The following is an 18,300-nucleotide window of genomic DNA, read 5'->3' on the forward strand; positions in this document are numbered from 1 at the left end:
TTATTTACGTTGTGCGATGTAAGACGCTAGGCACCGAACATGATTTTGCGTGGAGAGACGATAGTGTCACCGCAGCGTCAACCTTCCCTGAGTTCAGAGCTTTGGCGCTTGAGCGGTTCGACATGGAACCCCTTTGCTGCATGGTGGAGCGGTTTAGGAACGCGAGACAAAACGCCGGAGAGGAAGCGCGCTCGTTCGCAAATTGCGTACGATTGCTCGAGGCTGCCACTCTGGCTAACTCCAGCGGCGAAGAGCCGGCGAAAACTCAACTGCGCCGCGAAATTCTGGCCGAGCGAATGCTGTCGCAGTTCCTAACTGGCCTAAGGGATTCGGTACGCAGATTTGTTTTGTCTCGCGACCACAAATCGTTCGACGAGGCCATCGACGTAGCAGCTAAGTTAGAACGTAACGAAAAACTTTCACAGAGCTCCTCAGTGCCCGTTCGGCATGTCGACGAAAACGCGAATGCGCACGAAATGCGCAGCCGCCTCGACCGCCTGGAAAAACTCCTAGAGGAGAGTTTGAGGTCACGTGACCCCGTCGGAGAGGATGGGCGAAGAAACGCAAGGCGGCCCCTTTTTTCCGGTCGATGTTTTAACTGCGATGGCTTTGGCCATTTCTGGCGAGAATTTGACCGGTACCGACGACGCCGACCGTGGAACACGCGTGGTGATCGCCGTACGCCGGAAAACCGTGGCAGCGAGGAGACGACGCCGAAGTCGGCGGCTCAGGAAAAGTAGGTGCGGCCTCTTCTGGTAACTACGACAGACGGAGGTCAATAGCAGTGGTAAACTTTTGGGGGAGACGAATCCAGTCGTTGAGTGTGCCGTAGAGAAGGGTATACACTGAGGCTGCTGGTCGATACGGGATCAAAGGTGAGTCTTGCGAAGACCTGCGCACTGGGAGGAATAGATGAGAGGTGGCAGGAGACATTGCAGAAAGAGGATAGCGAAATGTCCCTCGTTGGCATAACTGGTGACCCTATACACACCTTCGGCCGTTTTAGAGTACCCGTAAAAACGAAAGAAACCACGTTTGCGGCAAAATTTTTCAGTTGTGGAGACGGACTGTCATTACGGGCAGATGGTATAATTGGCCAAGACATTCTAGTAGAACAAGATGCCGACCTCCTGCTAAGTGAGGGGTGCCTGAGAATAGGCAACGAACGTGTCCCACTTACCAATTGGGTTGGAAAGCCCAGGCCAGCCGAAAAAACTAGTTCCGGCGAAAGGAGCCACGGTTCACTGAGGCCGCGTAACGATAATGTTGTCTCCCTGATCGAAGAGGCTGCTCTCCCACCACTATGCGAGTGCGTGCTGGTAGGTTGGGCTCGCACGCCGGTGCCCCCAGGCGAAACCAAGGTTGTCTAGGTTAGTGGCCTAGAAACAAACGGATTAACTGCAGTACCTACCTTGACCACCACACGGGAAGACGGCGTATTGCCAGTAAGGGTGGCATATCTAACATTGAAGGAGATCCACCTCCATAAGAATAAAGCGGTCGGCTCCTTGGTTGACACGGAAGCCTACCACGCGGTCGCGATGGTTGAGGGAGCAGGAGGAGGCCCCATTGACGAAGGAGATCTGTTGAGGATGTTCGATCTGTCGCACGTCGACGGAAAGGAGAGACAAATGATGGAGAGCATGATAGTGCAGAATCAGTCAATATTCTCAACAGGAACAACAAACTTGGGGCAATGCGATGCTATCAAGCATAGGATTCACACCGGAGAGGTGGAACCTGTATATCGCCGGGCATACAGGATCCCTTTCGCGCGCAGGGAAGAAATGGAAAGACAGGTAGACTCCTTACTGGAAGCCGGAATAATTCAGCACTCAATCTCCCCCTCGGGAGCACCCGCACTGCTGGTCGAGAAGCCAGACGGGTCATACCGATTTGTTGTCGATTACAGGGACATCAACAAAGTTACCCGCATTGACCCTAATCCACTTCCCAATGTCCACGAAACACTCGCCCAGCTGGGGAAGGCGAAATGTTTCACGGTCGTGGATATGGCCAGCGGGTACTGGCAAATTGAGATAGAGCCTGGTGATAGAGAAAAAACAGCCTTCAACACTCCCTCCGGTCATTACGAGTGGAACCGAATGCCCATGGGGCTTGTAAACAGTGCGGCCATCTGGCAGAGAACCACAGATGTGATCCTCGCAGGCCTACTCAGCAAACTTTGCCATGTGTATTTAGACGACATCATAGTATACAGCGAGACGTTCGAGGACCATGTGCGGAACCTCGGTGAGGTGTTTTCGAGAGTGCGAGCGGCTGGCTTGAAATCGAAACCCGCTAAGTGTTAGTTTCTAAAGCCGGAGGTTAAATACTTGGGACACATCGTGTCCGTCGAGGGCGTTCGTCCGGACTCATTGAAGGTACAGTGCGTAAGGGATTTCCCACCACCTAAAAACACAACCGAGGTGAGACAGTTCTTAAAACTTTTGTCCTATTACAGGAGGCACGTTACTTCATTCGCGGAAATAGCGAAACCAATTACCCGCCTCACCAACAATAGCCCATTCGAATAGAATGCAGGCACCCAGGTGGCATTGGAGCAACTAAAAACGCTGCTCGTAATGGCACCTATCCTGCGGTTTCCAGACTTCTCAAAACCGTTTATTTTGACGACGGACGCGTCAAAATACGCTGTCAGAGCGGTGCTATCTCAAGTCCATGATGGATTTAACACCCAGTGGTCTACGCAAGCCACCAGCTTAATTCGGTGGAGCAGAAGTATGGCGCGACTGAAAAAGAGTGTTTGGCCATCGTTTGGGCAGTGCGTCACTTTAGGTGTTACTTGTATGGTAGGAATTTCCGAATTGTTACCGACTGTCAACCTCTCAGGTGGCTCATGAACGTGAGAGACCCTAGCTAGAGACTGGCGCGCTGGAACTTACTCCTTCAGGAGTACAGCTTCGACATCGTACATCGCCTAGGAAAGCGGAACCAAAACGCGGATGCGCTAAGCCGTGTGGATGTGGCGGGTGTGGTCAATTTCACGCTGTCGTCTGACGAGGCTCATTTCCGTGAGGAACGGGGTAGGGAAGGGTACTTCAACAGGTGATCCAGCAATGCAAAAACTCCACAGACAACACCTGTGGGAGGTATCGGCTAGACAGCGCCGGACTATTGAGACTAAAGGAGGGAAGTACCGCAGACGTCGGGAAAATCGTCATACCGAGATCGATGGTGGGCGAACTGATGAGAGTACACCAAGCTTTACCTTGTGCTGGACGCCTGGGAATAAGAAAAACACTGTTGCGATTGAAGAAGGTATTTTTCTGCTTAAGAATGAAGGCGGACGTGGTCAAATACTGAAGCAGATGCGAGTAGTATATTCTCCGGAAGGTTTAGAAGGGTCGAAAACCGGCTCCACTTTGAATATTCTCTGATGTACACGAGCCGTTTCAGAGAACTGCGATGAATATTGTGGGACCGCTGCCATGTACGACGTCCGATAATAGGTACATCTTGGTCTTTATCGATCCCCTGACTCGATTCGCGGAAACATTCACGCTGCCAGACCAGAAGGCGGACACGTTCGCTAAGGCATTCGTCGAGGGCGTAGTGTTGCGTTATGGCGCCCCGTTGCAACTCCTCACAGACCAGGGCACCAACTTCACTGATAAACTCATGAGGGAGGTATGCGACGTGCTTGGTGTGAAGAGGTTACGAACGACCGCCTACCACCCGCAGTGTAATGGAGCTGCTGAACGCCTACACCAAACACTCGTTGGGATCATGTCCCACTACGTGAGCGAAGACCAGGGGATTGGGATAAGTGGCTCCCGTTCGCGACGTTCGCATATAATACCACCGTCCACGAAGGCACAAAAGACAGCCCTTACTACCTCCTGTTTGGCAGAGACCCCGTCGGTCCCGGGGTGGCTTTCTGTGAACCAAAGGGGCACTACGGCACACTCGATGACTACCACGCCGAGCTAACACTTAGGCTTCAGCGAGCTCACAACATGGCTTCGTCCACGCTCCGTTCTGCGGCAGAGTTGCGTAAAAAGAGGCTTGTACCTTCCCGCAGGGACCCGAAATTTAAAGTTGGAGAGAGATTTTATATCAGGGTCGGCGCGGTCGTGCGAGTACTGGCCAGAGAGTTAGCCGCCAAATGGGTTGGACTGTATCGCATCATTGAGCGTCTTTTGTCCGTCACCATGAGCGTGCGTAACATCAAAACACGCGAAAGCAAGGTCATCCACGTAAACAGGCGGCGACGAACGGTTCCCTCGGGACGCGCCGAACTTGAGCAAAGTAGCCGACCAGAGTCCTCGACTCGGTCATCCGGTAGTCCAAACGTCGGGGCAGGTAACGCGAACATGCCTAACATACCCCCCGGAACTGCTGCTGGAGTTAGTATTACAAGAGCGGCGGCAGTGACCCGTATGTTCAGCAGGGGCCACGAGTCCTAGATACGTCCTTAGAAGCCAAGGTACTGTCCCCGATCCACCTTAGGTTAAGAGACAACGGTATGGCCCACCCATACAGCGGATGAACAGGTAGGCAAGAGGCGAGCCGCGATCTTGGGCCACCTGCTATGTCGGTGTCATAAATATCCATGGTGCTTGTTATTTTGATCCCTATGCTTTCACCCATATCCTACTTTCATTACTTTTGTTTGAGCACTGTGTCGAAGTTTTCCGCCCCTCGTGAATTTTGTTTTGATCCCTATGTTTTCACTCATATCCTACTTTCATTACTTTTTCGTGAGCACTGTGCCTAAGTTTTTCGCCCCTCGTGGATTTTTTTTGCTTATATACCTGTTTCCTTTGAAAGATTGCCTTTCGAAGAGGGCATGTATTTCACTTGATTATTGTGGCTTTGTGTTGCTCACAATATCTGATGTTGGCCTCGGAGCGATTGATGTGCGTGTAACTGATTTCACCTATGGCATAGGGGAGGAACATAGAGTTAGTTATTGTGAGGTTACCTAAACCTAGCCGCGTGTCGGAGAGAGGGTGCGAGGGGGACTGATCTGGGAAACGTTGAGGTTTAGATAGACAAGATGTGTGACTGGCATCTATGACCCAAGCTAGGCAGATTGTGCGAGGTGGTTGGTCGAGATACCTAAATAGATGCTGCACAACAGGTGATGAGATGAGACAAGTAAAGATAACAGACAAGCTACGGTGTTTTCCCTACACAATAGTGTCATCCCTCGATAGGAGGCGGAGAGGGCTGGCTGGTGGGAAGAGATGAAGCAGCCCCGGTATCGACGAGGCGAGGTGAAAGTTCGAATTGAAATGGTTTCACGGCGTCTCCCCGCACGGAAGTGTCGCGCCTCTTTAGGAGGAAGGGGACGTCGTGATCGGTATTGATGTACAACGCCCAGTGTCACAGCTGCATAGGACAGCACATACGCTACGTTCTCAGCCAATCCGAACACGCAATTCGCGTTGAAGATCCCTTTCCCTCACCGACAGGTGCAGCAGAGGCCGGGCAGGAGATGGTATGCGAGGGTAATTCAGTGTTGCTGCCTGTATGACCTATGTTTTGCCACCATCCCGCTTTTCGTTTGGTTTGAAATGTTCGATAAGGTCTTGAAATTTTGTGCATTTGTGGAATGAAAGCATATTGAAATGTGTGTATATCCTCTGTTCGGTTGTGCCGAGAGTGGACACTGCAGGGAAAGTGTGGGATGTGCTCGCATGGTAGTGAACCTTCCGCACACTTGACTGAACGTTGCGTGCCAAATCATCCGACGAGCAGCTGTGACCAGTGTGCGTTTTGTCCACGTGTTTGAATTTCCCCGCTGGGAAACTTTTTCTGCAAGATGAAGGGATTGTGACGTCCCCGCAAACACGGACTGAATCCCGCTGCTTTCAAGATGTTTACGCTCGTTGCTTAAACCCATGCATAAAAAAAAGGAAAAGAAAACCTTCGGTGCTGCGAACGGGCATACCGGAGTGGAGTACCTGGAAAGATTATTTCTACTGTTCTCGCGGGCCCCCCGCGCAAACACGAGGACCGGGTGGCGCCTTGTCGTCTACAGACAGTGTGACAGTGTGCGGTTGAAATAATCCGCGCGCACCCTTCAGATTTGTGGCATGTGGGAGCAGCAGAGCACCTTTTGTTGGTTCGGGGAATGCGACCCCGCCACAGCGCCTGTGCCGCGTCAGGCGTGACTTTCCGTCAGCCTCCGTCGCTCCAGGGCTCAATACTGCGTTCATCGCGGATGGCCACCCGCGACGTTGAATGATGAAGAAGTGGCGGCTACGGAGAATTTCGCAGGAGACACCGAGCTGCATGGAAACGTCGAGACTTGGTCTGGACATCGGCTCATCAAGTACCGGAAGCATCGGGACCATTGTTCGCCCGCAAATAAAGTGTCTTGGGATAGCTCGCCCATCTCTCTCTCTCTGAGGCTTGAGTTTGTACATTGTTACTTGCTCGGCTTTGTTTGGGAGAGAGTTTTCTACTGGTGTGGGCCGCGGGGGCAGCCGTCAAAGATGATACACACTCCGACTGACAAGAAAATATGCCGTGTCGATAGTAGCGATTGGTTTGGTGTCCCGGTAAGGCAGAGTCGGAACCCGAGAAAAGCGGCCACGTGTCAAGGAAGGAGAGAGGCGAGGAGAGTCATTCCGAGGGGGGAAAAAGAAGTAGACGGCGACGAAAAGGACAGATCAGACCTCGACGCCAAGAACCAACCTTCGGCCCCGACTCGAGCTGCCAACTCCGAGGCTCCGACTGCATTTATTTTATTTATTTTATTATTATTTATTTTATTTAGTACGTACTGCGAACCATAAATGGTTCAAGCTGGAAGGGCACATCACATAAAAAACAGGAATAACATGCATCATACATAATGCAATTCACCTATTTAATTCACAATAAATGGGGATCACATAATTTTTTCCAATCAGACACTGTCCGTGGAAAGAAAGAATACATAAAGACATCAGTTCTCGCGGAATATGGGGTAAGCAAATTGGGATGGTGATGTCGGGTCCGCCCAGTTGATAGAAAAGATAGATACGGTGATGGATCAATGGCGGGTTTATAGTTAAGTAACAAGAAAAGGAAATCAAGCCGTTGTTTGAGTCTTCGCGAAGCAAGTGGCTGAATGTCATTTGCAGTCATTAGTGCAGAGGGTGAATCAGATAATATGTATTTGTTGTATATAAAACAAACTGCTTTCCTTTGAACCCGTTCAATTTTATCAATAATAAACTTAGTGTAAGGATCCCATACTGTGCTGGCGTATTCTAATTTAGGTCTTACAAAATAAAATTAACTAAGAAGGTTTATATTTGGAGGGCAGTTACGAAGTTTATGTCTTAAAAAGCCGAGTTTTCGGAGGGCAGCTGAACATATGTTGTCTATTTGGACGTTCCAAGATAAATTGTTAGCTATGGTCAAGCCCAAATATTTATAGCTAGTGACCTCTCTCAGGGATGACGGCCCTAGTTTGTAGATATAGTCTAGCGGATTTTTTGACGCGTCAGACGCATACAGACACTTTTGTCTACGTTGAGGGTCATTCCCCATTCATTACACCACTGATGTATATTGAAAAGGTTAGTGTTAGGTTCGTTTTGATCATGAACAGAGTAAATATCACAAAACAAAACACAATAATCAGCAAATAATGTAATTTGTACTGTAGGTGTTATGACATTGACAATATCGTTGATATAAATGAGAAAAAACAATGGCCCCCGTACACTTCCCTGGGGCACACCTGATGAGACATGAAGAGTTGGTGAACGGTGGTCATTAATGGCAACAAACTGCGACTGGTTAGTAAGATATTCGGCAATCCAGTTTACGAGAATGTCTGGGAGGCCAATCCGCTTAAGTTTTTGAATCAGTTGATCGTGAGGTACTCTGTCAAACGCTTTACGGTAATCTAAGAAAATTATGTCAGTTTGCCTATGGTTATCAAAATTTAGTGCAAATGAGTGGATTACTGTAACCAATTGCGTTACTGTTGAATATCCCTTTCTAAACCCGTGTTGAAATCGTGTCAAAATAGAATGTTGGTCCGAAAAATTTACTATTTGGGTGGCAATAATATGTTCAATTAACTTACAGCAGGATGACGTTAGAGATATAGGACGATAATTTGGAGGAGAAAGACGGTTCCCTTTTTTGAACACGGGACTAATTCGAGCGGCCTTCCAGTCACCTGGTAACTTTGATGACAACAATGAAACACAAAATATTTTATACAGGAATTTTACGACATGCTCAGCATACCTTTTTAGAAACATATTTGGCAGATCATCCAGTCAACACGATGTTTTGGACTTAAGGTTTGAAAGCATCGCGAATACGCCAGAGTAAGACCTAAAAGATGCTTCAGATGGATCGAAAACTTTACCGCTTGGTACGTATGTACTAGAACCAGAAAACACACTTTGAAAATACGTATTAAAATGCTCAGCCACCGCTTTCTCATTAGTAACAATCACGCCCTTAATTGCTATTTTTGTCACGGGTTTCTTTTTGTCGGCAATACAATACCAGAATTTACTTGGGTCATTTTTTATGAAATTGGGCAGCAGTGTCATAATGTAGCGATGTTTGAAGGAGCGTGTGGCCCATGCAAGGCTGACCTTGAGGGTTTAAAGAGCACTAGCCTGCGCTTGCTTTTTCAGTAATCGCTTTATTTTTTGCTTTAAATGAATATTATCGCGCGTAATCCAAGGAGTTTGTTTGTGAACCTTCTTTCGTTTATTCGGAATAAAGTTGTCTATGCAATGGTGACACATTTCTTTAAATCGGTTCCACATTGTTCCGACATCTTCAGCATCACATACAGCAAAACACGATTCCATGTAGTCTACCACAGATACGTCATCTGCTCGCGAGTAATCTTTAGAACAACGATCTGATGATTATTTATCGCTCGTGCATCTGGTCAGCGTAACGGATACACTAACCAAGTTGTGGTAAGACAGGCCCTGTTCCACGGAAACAGTGTGCTGCTCTAGTTCACGGCGAATAAATACCAAATCAAGAACGAAACTACTGGACCCATGCACATGGGTTGGCTTTTTCACAACTTGCATCAAGTTATGAGTAAGCATGACGTCGAACAAAGCCTCCGTCTCTTTTTTGTTCAAGGGCCCCGTCGTTAAGCGTTCTCAGTCAAGAGAAGGTAGGTTAAAATCACCAGCTGGTCATTCTGTGAGACGAACTTCACCTCCTTTACTTAAACGAGCTTTGCGGGAAGGGATGCGGCATATTGAGACATTGCGCGATTTTATTAATTTATCGCATTATCATTTGTGTCGTCGTGTGTTTACTCTGTATTGAGGCATCTTTGTATTGTCACCGTTACTTCGTTTATGTATTCTGTTTCGCGTGTCGCGAGTATTTGCTGATGTGTTACACGGCCTCATTTCGTGCGGAAGTTGTTTGGCCCGGCGTGTCCCCGAACGAGTCTATCGCGTTGACTTTTCATTGAAGGCATGCGTGCAACGCACGGTCCACACCGGCACGATTCAATTCATTTCATTTCATTTATTTACTCTCAAGGCCGAAGCATTACAGAGAGGAGCGGGTATACATCATACAAAAAAAATCAGGAAATACAGCAAATCAAAATTATATGTGCACAATGGCGATCTGAAAACCATAAAAGAAAAGAAAAACTGCGTGATGTGAAGAAGAGGCAGGGTGGTTGTAACAACAATGTTCAACATGGTTGCGTCTTTGAGTGACACGCGCACACAAAAAACTAACAAGAGAAAACACAGCGTGACTTATAAGTGGCGAATTTACGCGAAATGGTTAGAGAGGGCGTTTTTAAACAAAGTGAGGTCAGTGATAGCAGCGATAGGGGCGGGAAGGTGGCTCCACTCATTTGCAGTTTTCGGGATGAATGATTCAAAATATAAATTCGTGCGGGCGCTAGGAACGCCCACTTTAAACTGATGATCGTTGCGTGAGGAAACGTACGATGGGGGCTGGAAAAGAGTGTTGCTAAAAGACGGAATACAATGAAAGATCTTATGGAACAGGCAAAGGCGAGATATTTTACGCCGCAGTGAGAGAGTGGGTAAGTGAAGATTGGCTTTCATCGAGGTAACACTGGACGTGCGATGGTAGTTAGACATGACAAAACGTGCCGAGCGATTTTGAACCGCCTCGATGCTGTCAGCGAGGTAATTGGTAGTTGGATCCCAGACTGATGACGCGTACTCGAGTTTGGGTCGGACTAATGTTTGATAAAGCAGAAGTTTAAGGTTAGTCGGAGCCAAAGAAAAGTTTCTGCGCAGATAACCTAACGTGCGATTCGCGTTGTTTGTAATATAATCGACATGCGTGTTCCAAGAGAGATTGTTAGAAATATATACTCCTAGGTACTTGTAGGACGAAACCAGACTGAGATTGCTGTGGTTAAGTGTGTAGTCGCACGGTACATTATGAGAAATACAACGGGAAATTCGCATAGCCTTGCATTTAGTAACGTTTAGCTTCATTAACCATGCGTCGCACCATGATGAAATGTGATCCAGGTCTGTTTGAAGGGCAAGATTATCTGCGTTAGTCCGGATTTCACGGTAAATTACACAGTCATCGGCAAATAGTTTGATGGATGATGAGATGTCTTTAGGTAAGTCGTTGATGTAGATAAGAAATAGTAGGGGACCAAGAACTGAACCTTGCGGAACGCCGGACGTTACAGGGCTAGTCGGGGAACAATGGTCGTTAGCAGTTACAAACTGGGTGCGGTTAGATAAGAAACATTCAATCCATTTTAAGACGTTAGCATCAATATTTAGCGCGTTTAGTTTCAGAAGAAGTAACTTGTGGCAGACGGTATCAAAGGCTTTTGAAAAATCTATGAAGACACAATCAACAGTAGATGAACGATCAGCAGCAGAGAATAAATCGTTAGTGAAGGCCAGAAGCTGTGTCTCACATGAATAATATTTCCTAAACCCGTGTTGGTGAATGCTAAAGAAGGCGTTACTTTCAAGATAACTCACGACGTGGGTGTAAATTACATGTTCGAGAAGTTTGCATGGTACACTGGTTAGTGAAATGGGGCGATAGTTCCCGGGACTATGAGCGTTTCCCGATTTAAACAAGGGAGCCACCTTCCCAACCTTCCAGTCCTCTGGGAGAACACCTTCTTCTAATGACTGATCAAAAAGTCTCGACAGAATAATTGAGGAATGAACGTAAGTGTTTTTCAAAAATTTGGAAGAAATGCCATCGACGCCTGGTGACGACGAAATTTTTAAATTTTGGATCAACTTGCGTATGCCGGCCCGGTCAACGTGCACAGAATTCATCACAATGAAATCGCGAGCTTGAACACCTGGAAGGACGGCAGGAGTAGTGTTCGTAAAGAATGAAGAAAATGCATGGTTAAGGGTGATACAAACGTTCTCACTGGAAATTACTTCGTCCGTGTCAGTGGTAAGTTCAATCTGTTTCCTATCGCCCCCATTAACGACCTGCCAAAATTTGTGGGGATTGTTTTGCAGAATTAACGGTAGCGTTTGCTGAAGAAAGGACTCCTTTGCCGCGGATAAAGCACGCCCGTATTCATCGGCTACCTTTTTGTAAACCTCCCATCTTTCAGATAAATTAGAACGCTTGGCTTGGCGGTAAACGCGCTTCTTTTTATTGGACAGGCGTTTCAATGTTGGCGTGAACCACGGTGATTGACTGTTACATGCGATTTCGCGTAGTGGTATGCACTTGTTAACGAGTTTGGCAACTTTATTTTTAAACAGCATCCAGTTATCGTTGACAAATCTTTGGTTGAGGTCTTCTTGAAAAACGGAGGTGAAATGTTCAAGTTCGGTATTAATGGTTCCATAATCAGCTCTACTGTAGTCCCTGAATCGCTTTTTACTTTTTTGTTTACGGGGCGATGCGCAGGGGAGGTTGAAAACGATTGCTTCGTGATCACTGAGGCCTGCCAAAACAGAAAGCGATTGCACGAGATCGGGGTGAGAAGTCAGAACTAAGTCTAAAGTTGAAGCACTTGAATGTGTAATGCGAGTTGGGCACATAACCAGCTGCGTTAAATTGAATTGCGCGCATGTGTTAAGGAAGCAGGCGCTTTCAGAGGAGCCAGAGCCAGGCGATAAATGGGAGTTGTTCCACGAAATATCAGGAAAGTTAAAATCACCTAGGATTAAAATTGGTGTGGCAGGGAACCTCACGTGCAAGTCACTCAAGACGTCATGAAAATCATTGGAAAAACCAGATGGCGCATTCGGAGGGCGATAGCAGGCACAAACAATGACATCTTTGTGACTTATGCGGATTCGGACGCACACCAATTCAAGGGAACATACAATGGGAATTTTAAAAGACATGAATTCCTCTGAAACAGCGATCAAGACACCGCCACCAGAACGCGAGCCACGGTCACACCTAAAAAAGGAAAATTTTTTGTCGCACTGCAGGATCTCACGGTTTTCAACTTTTGACGACAGCCAGGTTTCGGTCAAAACTATCACATCGGAAAGGCACGTGTTTACTAACGAAGACAAGGCATCACGCTTGTTGATAACACTTCTGATATTACAAAGCAAAAAACAACAGTCAGAGTTAGAGGTATTACAACTTGTGTTAGCATCTAGCTACAGTGGAGAAGATGGGCCTCTGATGACAGGATCATCGCGATTAGGAGGATTTGAGGGGTCACGCGAGTCCGTTACTATTTCGCACACGCGATCTGAAGATGCGCAGTAGGTGTATATTTTATTGCCAATGACCACTTTATTGTATTTAAGAGAAAATTTGTGACCAGTTGACTTGGCGAAGTCGATTAGTTTTTTCCGGGTGGCGCGTGTAGCCTTGCAGAAATCCTCACAGATTGATATATTTGTGTCACGAAACTTAGACTTCTGAGACAAAACACTATCTTTAGTTTTGGAAGAAGTGAAACGTGCTATCACGGGCCTAGTTTTATGCCGCGAAAACGTTCCTAGCCTGTGAGCACGCACGATAGCATCGTCAGTTAGCTGTAAGTTTAACGTAGAGGTGAGAATCAATCGGACCTTTTCTTCAGAATCGGCCCAAGTTTCTGACGCTGAATCTTCAATTCCGTAGAAAATCATGTTCTCACGACGAGACCTATCCTCGAACTCATCCAGACGCGCTCGGAGCGAAGCCTGTTCACTTCGAACGGCGGTGGCTATCATTTCCTGCACGTGAGAGCCGTCTAGAAATTCTTCAAACGAATCGACTCGTTTTTCTAGATCAGTTAGCCGAGTGGTCAAATCTAACACTTTGGACTCAAGTAACTTTTGGTTTTCTTTCACTTCGTCTATGGATCTAATGAGGGTGTCATGCCGTTGGTCAAGGTGTTTTGTTAAATCTTGAATAGCCAGAAGAACGTCACTGCTCTGTTTGCTAGGGTCTTGTTTCGGGGGACCAGGGTTGAGCTCGACGTCTCCGCTGACCAACAACGTTTTAGCAACAAAAACACACTCCACAACGGTACAGGCAAGAACACTTGGGCATGGGAACAGCAGCAGAAACAGGTTGTTTGAGCGTTTAGAAAAAAGGGGTGGGGCGGGACCAACCTGAACAAAAAGACAAAGGGGGTTGTCAGCCGCCGGCATCACTGCTGCGATCCAATGCCCACTGAAGGGCGAAGGGTTCCGCCAGCCGGTTATATGGTCCGTCAGCCTTGATGACGATGTCACACTGGCTTCTTCTGCGTAGTGGGGTTTCAATGTTGCGTAAGGCGGCCAACCATGGTCGACGCAAGGTGACGAGTCAATCAAGGGACATGCGTCGATCTCGGGAGGCAGTCGCAGTCGATCCGCGCAGGCAGCAGGGCACGTTCCAAGGATTGCAGCCAGCTGAACAAAAAGACAAAGGGGGTTGTCAGCCGCCGGCATCACTGCTGCGATCCAATGCCCACTCATTAAGGCATCCATGGTTCGTCAACAAGCACGCAGCTACAACGCGACTGACGGAGTGGACGGCCAAAGTCACGGCAACCGGAAGTAGACGGTGGTTCAAGCGGTGCGTTAGCGATAACGTATGTTACCCGAGATCAGGAAGGGCACTGGCCGAGATGGCAAAACGGCTTGGGAGAGGGGAGCAGCGGCGAAAAATGCAGAAGAGAGTGAAAGGAGTGAGCGTGGCGGTCTGTCTGTCTGTCTGTCTGTCTGTCTGTCTGTCCGTCCGTCCGTCCATCCGTCTGTCTGTCTGTCTGTCTGTCTGTCTGTCTGTCTGTCTGTCTGTCTGTCTGTCTGTCTGTCTGTCTGTCTGTCTGTCTGTCTGTCTGTCTGTCTGTCTAGTTGCCTACGTCTGGGTGCTCGCAATCACCTCCTTACCTTGATGTAAATTGAAGTTAGGATGCGAGAGTGAGAGGGCTACACAAATGCGACTTGCTCGTGATGAAAGGAATAAAGTGTTTATATTGCCGTGTCCGTCTTCAAACCGTTTCACCCGGACACGTCAGCCACATGTGAGTGACAGTTGGTACATCTAGCAACGGCGACGACAGGCGTTAAGGGTTTAAGCGTGTCAGCGTTATAACTGACACTGACAGTGTAGATGTAATGAATGCAAAGAATGAAAATCAGGGTTACAGCTGAAACCCAGGCGTTCTGCGTGGAATCTGCGTTTTCGGCCATACTTCCATGTCAGGTATTGAAACTGTTTTGTAAAAAGACCCCATGCAGGGGTATGTATTGTCACCGAAAGGTCATGTAGTTACGATGCTTACAATTTAATTTTTCAACAGCGCAATAAGCACTGTAGATGAACTGTTTAGACTCAGACGTCACGTCAGATAAATGCAAATTGTGGGTAAAGTGTTGGCTCCGTTTTTATGACAGTCTATAAACATTACTTTTCTAGTCCTATGATTAAGAAAGCTATGTTCAAGAGTTGTTGGAAGCCGGCGGAATATGCTCACGAAAGTCACGTATATTGGCGTTGCAATGTGCTCTTCCCATCAATTGTGCTGGCGTGACGGAAGGGCTGACGTCACTACATACCCTAAATTACTTTTTAAACGCCCCTGCAGCCGACGTTCTTAAGTAAGCCCTAGATGTGCGCGCAACTGCTGTACTGGCTCAAAGCCGAAAAAAGGGTAGAATATACAATTACTCGTCGACTGCTTCTTTTAAGCCGATTTTCGCAAGGCGTGCAATCTGCCAAATAATTTCTCATTTGTGGCAGTGTTTATAATATTTATTTATTTCAATACCCTCAGGGCCCGAGTGCATTACAGAGGGGAGTGGGTTACACAACATAATGAAAAAGCGGAAAATTGGTGGTTACATGGATCAGTGAAGGAAACCAACAAAAAGTAATGCACCTTATAAGAACAAAAACGGGTATTAAAGAACTACAAAGCCTAACAGGTCTACTGAAAAGTGGAAATGCTATATTCTTAAAAGTTACGGCGACAGGTTAGTTATAGCAGCCTTAAACATAGAGGTATTAGTCATCTCTACTACAGATCGGGGAAGGTGATTACAACTTGCTGACATATGGGAGATGAATGAATTGTAAAAATGATTGGTGTGGCATGTGAGAATGCCAACCTTATGACGATGGTCGATGCAAGCGGATACGTAAGAAGAAGGGGTTATCAATTGATTCTTAAGGACTGAAATGTGGTAATATATCTTGTGAAACAGGCAGAGGCGAGATATTTCCCTACGTTGTGAGAGCAGAGGTAATGATAAAGTTGTTTTCATGGAACTGTTGCTGAAGGTGCGATGATAGTTAGAAAGAATAAAACGAGCAGCCCGACTCTGGATGAATTCAAGCTAATGAATGAGTGTTTCTTGGCTGGGGTTCCACACAGATGCAGCATATTCCATTTTGGAACGTACTAATGATTTATACAGAAGTAATTTTACTGGAAAGGAAGAAAGATGAAAATTACGGCGTATAAAGCCCAGCGTGCGATTAGCGTTATTCGTTACATGTGTTACATGCATCTTCCAGGAAAGATCAGAAGTGATGAGTACGCCTAGGTATTTGTAACATAACACAGATTCTAGGTTAGTATTATTAAGATGATAAGAGGGCAATGTTGTATCGTGACGTGAAACGCGCATGTGCTTGAATTTGTTAGTGTTTAACTTCATGTTCCACGTGGTAGCCCAGTCACAAACACGGTTTACATCTGATTGAAGAAGAGAGACGTCAGCGCCGCTGTTAATAACACATTATATAACACAGTCGTCAGCAAACAGTACTTGCAACTTCGAAGGTGGTGCGCATCATAGCATATGATCGAAGTGGTACGCCTGTTGCAGTAGTGAAGTGACACCTATTCATTGTAAATGCAGCCCTGCTTGCATACTGACGCCTATCATAAAGGACCCAGCCGTGAGCATGGAGCAGCACGCAGAGGTGCGTACATTACGAAGCAGCTTCTCGAAATATTCGCATACAGCATGCAACTGGTCACGTAAAGCTTAACTTCTCCGCTTTAGGAGCAAATTTAAAAAGATTTGCTTCTTGAGTTCTCGCTTACTTTTAATAAGTGCAAACTGGTGCCACTTTTGTTCTTCACATGTCGAAATTCAGCGTGTGCAGGTCAAACAACAGATTATATATAGGAGAGTTAGAAAGAAATTAAATGATGCGAGCTGATTCAGCCATCTTTACCTTCGCAGCGCAGCTGTAATTATTATTTATTGCATATTGTTAATGCTATTTAAATTGCTTTTACGGAATAAGCGCTCGAAGCTTCAGGTTTACTTACTTGAAGCATAGCCACTCACCCGCAGCACAGTCAAAACGCAAACTTCAAGAGCAGCCTTTCCAGGGGTTCTTTTTAAAACTGCTCGGGCAACTAGTACAAGCGCACTTTTATGGTACCCAATACATCAAAAACCATAACTATTCTTCATAAAAGTGGGGTACTCGGAGGGAACTTCTAAGGCATTATGTACAATTGATTTGGGCTGAACACGCCTTCGTACAGTCGCTGATTGATTGATACGTAGGATTCAAGGTCCCAAAACCACCATATAAATGAGAGAAACCGTAGTGGAGGGCTCCGGAAACTTTGACCAACTGGTGGGTAACGTGTACCTGAGTCTGAGCACACGGACTTGGAGAATTTTCACCTCTATTGAAAATGCAGCCGTCGTAGCCTGGATTCAATCCTGCGACCTGCAGGTCAGCAGCCGAGTACCTTAGCCACTAGGCCACCGAGACAAGGCGTTGTGCAGTAGCGGAAGCACTTTCCAGTTGGAAAGCTGGCTATGCAAACTGCGCTTGTGAATACAACGGTTAATGTGAGAAGCACAAGTTTGCTTTGACTGGCCTGTTGAAGTGTGGCATCGAATAGTGGCAGCACTTAGCTGCATGCGATACGCTAGAGGCTCATGCACCTATAGATTCAACATAAGGATAACTGACACTAAGTCGCCAAAATTATCGAAACTCTCCATGACATCGTCCCTTATCATCACATAGAAGTGTTGTTACGGAAAACCCAAGAAATAATATTATCGAAAGCCTGCTTAGAAACAACATTTCTAATTCTAGAGTTCATCGTCATGTGAACAGTGGCACATGTAATGCTCGCAAACCAATTACCCTTTTATAAGGCACTCAAAAATATTTCTCCGATTTAGTGTGCTCCTTGTAGTTGCTATAGGTGTGCCTGGTTGCCTGCTATTAGATAAGGCACAGCAGCGTTACTAAAACACCCGTACTGATTTCGGTGTGAAGCGCAGCTGTGGCCGAAGTAGTACAGTTCTGAGTTTATTTCCATGTCAAGGAACTGCTAACTATTCACAGTTTAGGCACATTTTTAACGTGTTTTCGAATTCACACAGGCGATGCAGAAAATTGCCGGCGCAGCACACGCGCTGGGCCGTATCGGAATGCCGGAAGAGGTGGCACGCTGCATCGCCTTCCTGGCATCCGACGATGCCTCCTTCGTCACGGGAATCACCATGCCTGTCGACGGAGGCATGCTTCTGCTCTCCGCTCTTTCAAGCGTGCCACAGGTGGTGTCAGCCGCGAACGATGCTTGATGAACCACACATGAAGACTGCAATGGCGATGCCGGATGGTATACTAAATTCGAAATATAAAGAACAGAACTGCTCATTGCAAATAAAATCATGACGAGAAAATGGCAGAAACGGCGCAAATACTGTTGTAGCTTGGGCAAGTTTTTGTAAAAGTGTAATTTATAAGGTGCATGCCACGGTCTCCCATACCACCACCTGTAACCAGCCCATGGTCGTCACTGAACGGCGACGTTCAGTCTAGACATAGTCTAGACGCATGGCGACCGCCTGCACCCTTCTCCTTATATCCTGCTTCTGCGGCTCGTATGGGAGATTCTCAAATTGGCGCTAC

General features: G+C 46.9%; 1 protein-coding gene across 1 annotated transcript in view; it reads left to right on the plus strand.

Moving 5' to 3' along the window:
* LOC119185559 (glucose 1-dehydrogenase-like) overlaps positions 1-18,080 on the plus strand; it is a 56,985-nt gene extending 38,905 nt beyond the window's left edge. Inside the window, exons 8-9 of the mRNA XM_075890481.1 lie at positions 16,266-16,329; positions 17,769-18,080. Coding sequence (XP_075746596.1) covers positions 16,266-16,329; positions 17,769-17,969 — 265 coding nt within the window. The 3' untranslated portion in view covers positions 17,970-18,080. The remainder of the gene's footprint in view (positions 1-16,265; positions 16,330-17,768) is intronic.
* The last annotated feature ends 220 nt before the right edge of the window (positions 18,081-18,300 follow it).

This window comes from Rhipicephalus microplus, chromosome 3 (assembly GCF_043290135.1).
Source record: "Rhipicephalus microplus isolate Deutch F79 chromosome 3, USDA_Rmic, whole genome shotgun sequence".
NCBI lineage: Eukaryota > Metazoa > Arthropoda > Arachnida > Ixodida > Ixodidae > Rhipicephalus > Rhipicephalus microplus.